General features: G+C 45.4%; 1 protein-coding gene across 1 annotated transcript; it reads left to right on the top strand.

Annotated features, from left to right (window-relative positions):
- The first annotated feature begins 152 nt into the window (after window positions 1–152).
- Window positions 153–10,353, top strand: ZBTB37 (zinc finger and BTB domain containing 37). Its single transcript, XM_077277545.1, has 4 exons — window positions 153–247; window positions 6,106–7,061; window positions 7,392–7,491; window positions 8,829–10,353. The coding sequence occupies exons 2-4, from the start codon at window positions 6,133–6,135 to the stop codon at window positions 9,357–9,359; spliced, it is 1,560 nt and encodes a 519-aa protein (XP_077133660.1). The 5' UTR covers window positions 153–247; window positions 6,106–6,132; the 3' UTR covers window positions 9,360–10,353.
- Window positions 10,354–11,397: the final 1,044 nt, after the last annotated feature.

The raw sequence follows: 11,397 nt of genomic DNA, 5'->3' as shown, positions 1-11,397 counted from the left end.
GTGTGTTTAGGTAACTTATGTAGTGTGGGGCCTGTTACATACACCAAGTTACTCATTCAATAGGACTTCTATTCCTCACCCAATATGGCTTCCGGTCACCCCGCCCCTATGGTATGACGGACGCAGAGGCAGGCAGGGTTCACTTCCGGGTGAAGGAGGCAGGAGAGTGAAGGTATTTTGACATAGCACTTCCGGAGCGCTGTGTTCCGGCGGTGGCCCCGTCCCGGCCCGTCCGCGCCCCCCGGAGGTAGGTGGCAGAATTCAGGAGGGAGGGGAGAGTCCTCAGGGGAAGGGAGTGTAGGGCGCGGCCTGAGGAGCGCACACGTCATCCTCCCGGGAGGGGGAGGGACCAGCCCATGTCCAGCCCGCCCACTGCCACCCCAGACAGCTGTGCCCGCCGCCGCCCTCAGCCCTGGCACAGCTGCCCATGTAGTCACGTGTGGGCTCAATGGGGCAGAGATTGCTGGGAGTGGTAGTTCCACGAGAGCCACACGCTGGCCCAGGGTGACAGCTCCTAATGGGGGTCAGGGGGCAGATAATGAGGGGAAGAGCTGGGTCTGGGCACTGTGGGGGTCTGCAATATGGCGCAGCCTGGGGGTCCGGTCATTACTGGGGTTTCGCCAGATATTAGATTCTCCGTAGGGTCCGGCATAGTTGGGCTCGTGTCCCCCAGTAAGAAGCGTCACTTCTCCATCATTCCCCGGCTCCGCAGCACCGAACGGCAGTGGTCCGGGGTCAGACCCCCAACAATCTCACCATAGGCTACATTAGTAACCTGTAGCAAGTCTCATACGACTTTCCCTTGCCGACATTACGGGGACATTTATTGTTATTTTTTTTACTTAAATGCATTAATTTGTGCAATTGAAAATTCATTAAAATGTTAGCACCGTTCGCGTTCCGCAGCCTCTCTTGTTGCATTATCAATCTCGGGCTCGCAGAATGAGTTAACTAGAAGCCTGTCAGTGAGCTCTACTAGTAAGGAGTTTGTATCTTCTTTATCTGTCTTCGAGCTGTTTTATGTCTGCAGATCACATCGGAGTTAAGCTCAACTTTGATGCGGTCATAAATCAGATGAGAGGAGCTCGGAGAAATACAGATAATGGAGTTAGAAACTCCCCATCAGAACTGGCTCCCTGACAGATCCTCAGTTAACTCATTCTGCAGGCCAGCAGTAGATAATGCAACACGCAGAGGCTGTAGAAGGCAAAAGGTGCAAAATGTTTAATGAAATCCAAGTCTTAAAAATTATTTTTGCCCCAAATACATACATGTAAAGGCAAATAGATGAATAATTGCCCCAAAGGTGTCCATATGGCCTATATACTCACACAGCTGCAATCCTCAGAAATGTTCCTGGCTGCGCTGCTTGTCTGGGTTCTCGTGTCGCCGCACAGGCCTAGTCTAGTGCTGTGTTCACACGGCATCATTTTCTGTTGATTTTTGCATGTTAAATGCCCCCTCAAAAATTGTTAAAAGGATGAACATATTAATTTTTATGCAAAATTACTCGCTGTTCACATGTTCAGGCTCTTGAGCTTCTTTTCAACACTTCATGATTTCAAAAGATGCCAAGAGGTTAAAAGCAGTGAGCAGATCGTCCTCCTAGGGGAGGCTCAAAAGACACATGGAAGGCGCCTGGGTGTTTTTTTGTTTTCTCAAAAAAAAAAATCCAGCCTTTTCTCTATTGCTTAATGGAGTTTAAAAAAAATGGGAAAAAAATGCAACGAAAACACTTAAAAATGCTGGTGGAAAAAACGCAGCAAAAACAATTAGTAAACTATTTATAAGGCTATATGCACACATTGCAGATTTGACTGTGGAATTTTCTGTGCAGATTCTGATTTCTTGGCAGAAAACGCAGGTCAGAATCTGCACCTTTTTGGTATGTGCACGTTGCAGATTTTTGTGCAGATTTCTTCCTTTTTTTTCCCCTGCAGATTTCTATTATGGAATGGTTGCAGAAACGCAGCAGATCTGCACAAAAGAATTGACATGGTCCTTTTTTGAATCTGCAGTGTTTTCCGCACCATCAGCATAGCATTTTTGATTTACAGTACATTGTACTGTAAATCACTTGCAGATCTGCAGCGTTTCTGCGCAGGAAATCTGCAACGTGTGCACATACCCTAAGCGGATTTTTCCGCATTGAAAACGCTGCAGATCCGCACTGTGATGTACAGTATAACGTTATTCAATGGGAAATAAAAAAAGCTGTGCAGATGGTGTGGAAAAATCAGTGCGGAATTGCTGCAGATTTCAAAGAAGTTCATGTCACTTTTGTGCGGATCTGCAGCGTTTCTGCACCCCTCCATGTTAAAATTCCGCAGTGGCAAAAACCGCACAAAATCCACCTCAATTCCGCAGAAAATCCGTATAAAAACCGCGGCAAATCCGCTGCTGTGGATTCTGCCAGGAGATGCAGATTTTGTACAGAAAATACTGCACGTGTGCACATAGCCTAAAAGAAGCTAAAAAGAAAATACACAACACTTTAGATAAAAAAAAAAAAAAGAGTGTGTCTTGAAGAGCCTTCAGCTTGAAAACGGCTGATATTATACAAGGGGGAAAAAAACAATGTGAACACACCTCTTTGTAAACTTGCCTTCTTTGGGAGTTTTTGGAGACATTTTTTTCATTTCTGAAATGGTTTTCATGAGCTTTTTTCCTGGCAGCCTCATGAGTGGAGAGTATGTGCACACGTTGCAGATTTCCTGCAGATCTGCAGCTTTTTTACCACACAGAAACGCTGCAGATCCACAAGTGATTTACAGTACAATGTAAATCAATGGCAAAAAAAAAATGCTGTGCTAATGGTGCGGAAAAATCCGCACAGAAAAGCAGCATATTAAGGCTATGTGCACACGTTGCGGATTAGGCTTAGGAATTTCTGGTGCGGATTCTGTCTCTCCTGGCAGAAAACGCACCTGCGGTTTCTTGTGCGCTTCCGCAGCGTTTTTTTGTGTGTTTTTGCTGCGGTTTTCTTGCGGATTTGCTGCGTTTTTTACCCCTGCGATTTTCTATAATGGAATGGGTACAAAAACGCTGCAGATTCACAAAAAAGAAGTGAGATGTTACTTCTTTTAAACATCAGCGTTTCCTCAGCGGATTTTCTGCAGCATTTTTTTTTTTCTCATTGATTTACATTGTACTGTAAATCAATTGCGGATCTACAGCGTTTCTGCACCTCAAAAAACGCTGCGGATCCGCAGAGAATCCGCAATGTGTGCACATACCCTAAAAAAAGGACCATGTCTATTCTTTGTGCAGATCTGCTGCGTTTCTGCACCCATTCCATAATAGAAATCCGCAGGGGTAGAAAACTGAAGTAATCTGCAATGTGTGCACAGACCAAAAAAAAGGCGCAGATTCCGACCTGCGTTTTCTGCCAAGAAATTCAGAATCTGCACAGAAAATTCCACAGTCACATCTGCAACGTGTGCATATAGCCTATAGGAGTAACATGCAATCGCCGCTCTCCTTGTGACCCCATTGACCAGCAGTACTTTGATGTACAGCAGCAAAGAGCAATTTTTTTTGATTGTGCGACCTGCGTGTCAGTCATAACCACCGTATCGCCCGGCTTTAGGGTATGACACACAAGTAGAAACGCTGTTGATTCCAAAATTCATTGTGCTCCTTTTTTGGTTACTTGGACCAGCTCTCCTCCCATTTGACACAGGCGTTTTCAATTAGCAGAAGAAGGCCAATTTTTTTTTGCCCTCAGGTCAGTCTGAGAATATGTGGAAGGTGAGTATTCCAGCAACTTTCACCTGGTGCTGTGTGGCGGCCATTGCTGCTGTGGTTTTGTGCTTGTGGGGCGGTGTGACCTGGAGTCATGGGGGCTCACAGCCTTGCAGCATGGGTGCTCTGGGGCACCAGGTCGCCGCCTTGCTGGTGCTATGACGCTGCACCTTCCAAGCTCCTAAAGTTAGGGACCCCCCTAGAGGTTTGCCATGACGTGGCAGTGAACTTCATACAGTCTGATCAGAATGTTAATCTAAGAACCTCATGTCCAGTTTTGTATTTTTTTTGCATTAGATCCATGTGTGATTTTTGGGTGTCTGGCCCAGGGCTTTTTTTTTTTTGTTTTTTTGCATAAGTGCTGTGGATGTTCAGTGCAGATTTGCATATGGAAATTGTCAATAGATTACACGCGGATCCAATTTATACAAATCTCATCCTCGCGCTGCAGCATTTTCCCCTCTTGGAAATTGATCCATGATACAGATTTAGTAATCGCAGCCTGTGAGATCCTGTTGCAGATTTGCCCCCTCTGCGGACACTCCGTTTTTGGGGTTCTTCAGAGGAAACCGCAGATATTCTCTTTTTGATGTAGTTCTGGTTTTTGTGGACACGTACGGCACGGTTACTTTCCCCTACATCTTACTTGCAGTCATTATTGTCTGTCTGAACAGACCGGCGACATCTTTTGTGATGAAATTATTCAGCGCTGGAGCCGGCCTCTGTTTCACATGATAATTTCTAATGCCTTTTCTCAACTCTGCTGGTGTAGATGTAGCAGAGTTTATGTCTAGTGATAATGCAGGAAAAGTGAGATTATTGGGGAAGTGGATGGGTCAGATCACAAAACACTTAACTAAAAAGAAAGAAAATTATTAGCAGATACAGAAAGTGACGAACGCCTGTAATACGACTCTGCTTAATATTTCTCATAATGATGAAATCTTTTTACATTTTTGGAAGATTTTTAGAAATTGCTCCTTGCGTTGTTCGGGTACATAAGTAAAGATTATACTGTGTGTGTGGGGAGAGAGAGAATCGATAGGTTTTCTCATGTTGGCGGAAAAAGGAATAATTTTACATTAGCTTGAATAATAATAATACAAAAAATTCTTACATTTAAAACATAAAGGGGTCCTGTGCTGTGCATTATCCTTGTAAGATCTCATTCAGATGTCCGTTTTTTACGTACTAGAAACAGTCCTGGTTTTATCAGTGATTTTGTACAGTACAGATTTTCTCTGCTGAGAAAAAAAAGTTTCTCTACCTTCTCCTATCTAGCAGTCTGTGAAAACGGACTGAACGTGGATGACATCTGAATGCTGCCTGATTTTTTTGTTTTTCTTTTGACGGACCCATAGACTTTCATTGTCAGTTTTGATCCTCTGCTTGTAAGGTGCTACGTTTTTGTTGCACAGTGTGGGAACTTAACCTAAGTGTTCAATTTCGCTGCAGCGCCTCCAGAGGAAAAAATAAGTATTACATGGTGTTCATTGCAATCAGTGGACTGTCTGTATAAGGCTATGTGCACACGTTGCGGATTAGGGTGCAGAATTTTCCGCACAAAATCCGCATCTCCTGGCAGAAACCGCAGGTGCGGATTTTGTGCGGTTTTGATGCGGAATTAATGCGGATTTTCTGCGGTTTTTACCACTGCGGATTTCTATAATGGAAGGGGTCAGAAACGTTGCAGTTCCGCACAAAAGAAGTGACATGCACTTTTCAATTTGCAGCAGATTCAGTGCAGATTTTTCCGCACCATTAGCACAGCTTTTTTTTTTTCCCTATTGATTTACATTGTACTGTAAATCACTGTGCGGAACTGCAGCGTTTCAGATGAGCTGCTTATATAAAGTTATATGGCTCGTACTGAAGCGTTGTGTGCCTCAGATTTTACATGGAGGCGCAGGGAGGCTACGAAATGAAAGAAGGTTTTGATCTGGAAACTTCAGGATGGACAGTACGGTAATTATTCGGTAGAAGCCATAGCATAATTATTGCTTTGTTTGATTGAGTTTTGGGCATCATGCACACAGCAGAGCGGAAATATTCCCTCCGAAACGCAATGAATGTCTCTGAAATACAGCAAGAAATCCGAGACATATGGGGTACAGTAGACGGGAAAGCCCTTCAAAGTCTATGGGTTCCCCCTTACAACTCCCTAAGGGTGCATGGATCCGTGATGCTGCCATGTGCATGATGCCCAATAAATGTAATGGAAAAGTGAAGTTTTGCCTGTAAGGCCATGCACATTAATGGCTTTAAGTCCACAAATTGTATATGGTTTGAGCACAGTGTCAATGTCAAGTTACCTACATGAGAAATGTAACTTTTTTTTTCTTATCTTAATTCCTCTCATAGGGTTGAGTGCTTACAAGAGGGGCAGCCATGGAGAAAGGAGGCAATATCCAGCTGGAGATCCCCGAGTACAGTAACTCTGTCCTAAGCCACCTCAACCAGCTGCGGATGCAAGGCCGTCTGTGCGACATCGTGGTCAATGTACAAGGCCAGTCTTTTCGAGCCCACAAAGTGGTCCTGGCCGCCAGCTCGCCCTACTTCCGAGACCACATGTCCTTAAACGAGATGAGTGCAGTGTCCTTATCGGTCATTAAGAACCCCGGCGTGTTTGAGCAGCTGCTTTCTTTTTGCTACACGGGCCGTATTTGCTTGCAACTCGCCGACATCATAAGCTACCTGACGGCTGCAAGCTTTTTGCAGATGCAGCACATCATTGACAAGTGCACGCAGATCCTTGAGGGCATCCATTTAAAAATTAGTTCACCCGAATCCGAAGAAGAGCTAAGCCAGAGCAGACCCAAACACCAAGAAAGAGTCCAGGATTCCCACCGCGTCAGTCAGAGTTTGACTCGTTCTATAAGCCCACGGCACAGCACTCCAAGACCCTCAGGGAATAGGAGAGGTCAGGTAAGCACTGTCCTGGACATTAGAGAGTTGAGTCCAGCAGACGAGTCCACAAGTCCTCAGATGGTGGAGCAGGGTTCAGATGTGGAGGGCAGGGAGCCCATTTTACGAATCAACAGAGCCGGACAGTGGTATGTGGAAACGGGGGCAGCGGACCGAGGAGAACGGAGCGACGATGACGTCAGAGTGATGGGGGCCCTCCGTATCAAGGCGGAGAACCTGGATGAGTGGCTAGGGCCAGAGAACCAACCTTCCGGAGAAGATGGAAGCAGCGCGGAAGAGGTGACCGCTATGGTGATCGATACAACAGGGCACAGCGCTGCCGGGCAGGAAAGCTATAATTTGGGGTCCTCCAGCACCAAAGTTTCCAGGCCAACAAGCAGTGAGATGGACAGGTAAGGGACGCGTTAAGTAGACTAGTACAATCTTTGCAAGTGAGAAATTTTGCATCAGGTGGCAAAGCTTATGTGTGTCCATATGCAATATAAGCAGCATGGCCGACACAGAGGGAACTGATCTGAAATTCTCACCTTACAGGTGGTCTCAGATAAAAAGTTGAGAATAAAATTGATAGGACCCTTTTTTTTACTTCCAACCTCTGTTAATTTACAAACACAAGGACAAATGCATGCAATGGTGGTTCCAGGAAAACAAAATTATCTTACACTGTTGTATAATTTCGTGAGACCTTTCCTAATATTTTCATTTTTAACCTTTCTCAAAAGATTCAGCCCCTCCGGTAGTGTGGGCCCCATGCCGGAACGACACAGAGCAAAGAGTGAATCTCCCCGGCGGCTGGAGGAACCAAAGCAACACAGCAACCAGGTCAGTGGTGTCCAGGGTCATTACAGCGGGTACGTTAGAATAGATGGAAAAAAGACATTAAGCATTATGTAGAGGGGTACTTGTCAGGGGCGCATAGAGCAGGAGGTCTGTAAGGTACAGCTTTATGCTACAGAGCTGGAAATGGCAACTTCTATTCTTGTGTTTCCGATCTTATAAAGTGATGGTACATTCTTAGCGTTTGCCATTACTTTATTATCAGCTGTGATCTCCACCTTAGAGGACCCGACCCTAGATCGTCTCCTAGGGTTGGCCGGGCATTGATGCTGTGGTTTGAATTCTGTTAAAAAAAAAATATAATCATACTCAACTGCTGTGACCCTCCTACATGCAGCGCAGGCCCCTCCGTTAGCAATGATGTCACCGCTCAATCAGCCACAGCGTGCGATAGGTTGCAGCGGTCAGTTGACTTGAATAGCACTGGATGATGCCCGTACAAGTCGCCTGACAGCTGCAGCCTGTCACAAGTCGCAGCGGTCCTGTGACAGGTTTAATGGTGACGTTGCTTCCAGTGTCGACTACGGAGCGGCCTGCACTGGATCCACAGGAGTGATAATAGGCAAGTATGATTTATTTTTGTTATTTTATACAACACCTTTACGTTTCCCTGCACAGCAGCACTTACACCCCACCTACCTGTAAGGGATACTGCATTTAGCTCCACTCATGTGAACCACAGAAGGCTAGAGTGCTACTGCGCAGGAAAACAGTATGGTGGACACATCACCAAGCGTTGCATCCCTTCATTGTCAAGATCACTGGGGGGGGGTTCCAGAGCTCAGACCTCCACCCATCGCAAATGACCCTTTTTTCCCCTTTCCACTGCAAACATCCTTTTTTATTTCTTGCACATCTGGAATATCTGTGTATATATATATATATATATATATATATATATATATATATATATATATATATATATATATATATATATATATATATATATATATATATATATTTAAAGTGTTATGGGTTTTGATAGCAGTTGAGCAAAAAGATTTGCCGGAGCTTCGTCCGGTGTCCACCATGCTGGTCCGTGGGAGTTTGCCAGTGCAGATTTAATCGACCAGCACTCGCATTGCTGTCATCATGTGAGCCTCTTGTGCTTTTTGGACCCCTGCGACGCGCATCGTGCCTTAGCAGGGGGCCTAGTAATCTCAAGAGTCGCCCGTTGTGCCAGCATTCGAGTGCCGGCTGCGGAAGTTCCCGATGCCCCGGTCGAGCTCTCATAGAGATTCCCACAAATCCTTTTGGTCAAGTTCTCGGCCATTCATGTTACAATGATTCTACTCTCCATTTCTTCCTTCTTTCTCGTATAGGGAGATGAAGGTGGGGTGATCGGAGTGAGCGGTTACGTAGAATATCTCCGTGAGCAAGAGGTATCTGAGCGATGGTTTCGCTACAACCCGCGATTGACCTGTATTTACTGCGCCAAATCTTTCAACCAGAAGGGCAGCCTGGACCGCCATATGCGGCTTCACATGGGTATTACTCCTTTTGTGTGTCGGATGTGTGGTAAGAAGTACACCCGCAAGGATCAGCTGGAGTATCACATACGGAAGCACACAGGCAACAAACCCTTCCACTGCCACGTATGTGGGAAAAGCTTCCCCTTCCAGGCCATCCTCAATCAGCACTTTCGGAAGAACCACCCTGGCTGTATTCCTCTCGAGGGTCCTCACAGCATTTCCCCCGAGACCACCACAGTTGTTACTTCTAGAGGTCCGGCCGGAGAAGAGTCTCCTCCACCCCACGAGGAAACTGGCGGAGTGGCACCTTCAGCAACAGCTGAGGTGGCATATGGCGGTGAGTCGGCTCACGGCTCTGTGTCCACTACCGGACCAGACTGAAAAAAAAATTAATAAATTGATCTATATGTACAGGAGGACAGAAGTTGACTAATTTCCTCCCTTTTACCTCAGCAAAACTTCACAACAGTTTTATCCTTCCCTCCTGCTCCTCTCACTTTCCCAGTGGAGTTCTCATGAGATCGGGTTATTTGCTGAATGCAGAAGTTTTGGGAAGTTTGCCAAATTCAGAGAAATTGTATTAGCTTCCTTTGTGCTCCTCTTCCTTTTTAGACCTCAAAACCAACTATCTCACCCGCTAAGGAAACGAGCAACTCTTTTTTTTTTTGTAGGTGAATGTTTTTTTCAAGTACAGTCGATGACTATTGGAAATCACGTACAGGAGCATTTCGGGGTGGTGCGGCCTCTATCAATGATGCATTTTTTTTTTTTTAATTTTATTTTCTTCTGAATCAGACGGTCTGGTCTGGTCTTTAAAATAAGTTTGATGGTGCTGTCCTAGGAATATTAGTAAGGTGCTTAAAGATACTTCTGTAGCAGAGTCAAGGACTCTTCCTGTGCATGTACGAGAAGTGCGAATTGTGAAGTAACGCTGAGCAATGGCAGATTAGGAGGCAGCGATGCAATAAGTAGCCCTTTATTTTTAGATACCGGTGCCGGGTTTTGGAGACCACTCTGAACTGGGCCGGATTTAGGTATTATCTACGCCCCCCATCCAATATCCACCCGATGCATCAGCCGCCTCTTGCCAATTAATGGGATGAAGCTTTGCCAATCCTTCCGCGCAGCAGAATGTAACTAGGAACGGATGCCATAGACGCACACGTCATCGAGCCAAAGTGATGGTAATGAGCATTAGTGCCAATAGTTCCAGCTTCCATGGTATCAAAATGGTCCCGTATGTTGGGAAATAATGTTCCTCTGCTGATGGTAATTTTTTTTTTTTTTTTGGGAAACTGTTTATCGCCACTCTCATTGCTTTGTTGCTTTAAAGGGAATGCTCGTCTTTTACCAACACGTTTCGTTAATTTTTCTGAAAAAAAAAAAGCTCCGCTAGGAGAAGGGGGTTGTCTCAACTATTAAATGGGTAAAATTGCAAAGTGTTTGTAAAAACAAACATCTGTGCAATTTACCTCTCGTTAAAAATTGTCTCGGTTCTCAAGGACGAAAGAATTGTTAATTTTATTGTTTACTACCCATGGCATAGGTTACCGGCCACCTCTGTAGTCTATTAGCGGTGGCTGGTTTCCTAGGCAAGGGGAACAGGCTTGCAAGCTTTTTGCTGTATGCACCAATGAAGCTGGCTGGATTCGGCAAGCTTCAATCCTCTGCGCTTCCAGCGGCATGGGAAGAGTGCACCGTTCAGTCCGTACTACTAGTCTGAACTGTCAATCATCTTCAGGAGAGCACAGGGAAGCTGGGAGGCAGAGGACCGGTGTGCGCTCCTGAATGAAGATTAGACAACCCTTTTAAAGGGAATCCATCACCAAGTTTTTGATATGTAATCTGAGAGCATCATGAAATGGGTGCAGAGACCCTGATTCCAGCGACGTGTCACTTACTGCGCTGTGTTTTCCTGCTTCAATAAAATCAATGTTTTATCAGCAGGAGATTTTCGCAACAGGACTAGGTGTCTCGTGTGTCCTGGTCCGACTCCACTCTCGCGACTGATTGCAGCCAATCAGTGATGTGGGAGGGGTTATATAGGGCTCAGCATTCCTAGATCTGCAGTAGAGAAAACTGTGACTGTTGCACCCAGTAAACTAAGTGATCCATTGCTGTAATCATGGTCTCTTCCCCTACACCATGCTGCTGTCATATTACATAGAAAAGCCTGGTGATAGATTCCCTTTAAAGTAGTTTTACCAACCTATCCACAGCGATCACGTCTGATCCTTTGGATTCCCATCGATCACAAGAACGGGGTCCCGATCCCCCTCTCATGTTTGCATGTATATATGGAACTGAGATGGTCAGTGCTAAAAACAATGAATACAGCGGCAGAATTCATGTATGACCGCGCTGTTTAATTTACTCCTGACCAGGGTGAGGCATAACGGGAGATCAGGACCTGCATTCT

This window comes from Ranitomeya variabilis, chromosome 8, assembly GCF_051348905.1.
Source record: "Ranitomeya variabilis isolate aRanVar5 chromosome 8, aRanVar5.hap1, whole genome shotgun sequence".
Classification (NCBI taxonomy): Eukaryota; Metazoa; Chordata; class Amphibia; order Anura; family Dendrobatidae; genus Ranitomeya; species Ranitomeya variabilis.
This window is presented reverse-complemented; position numbering and strand designations above follow the sequence as displayed.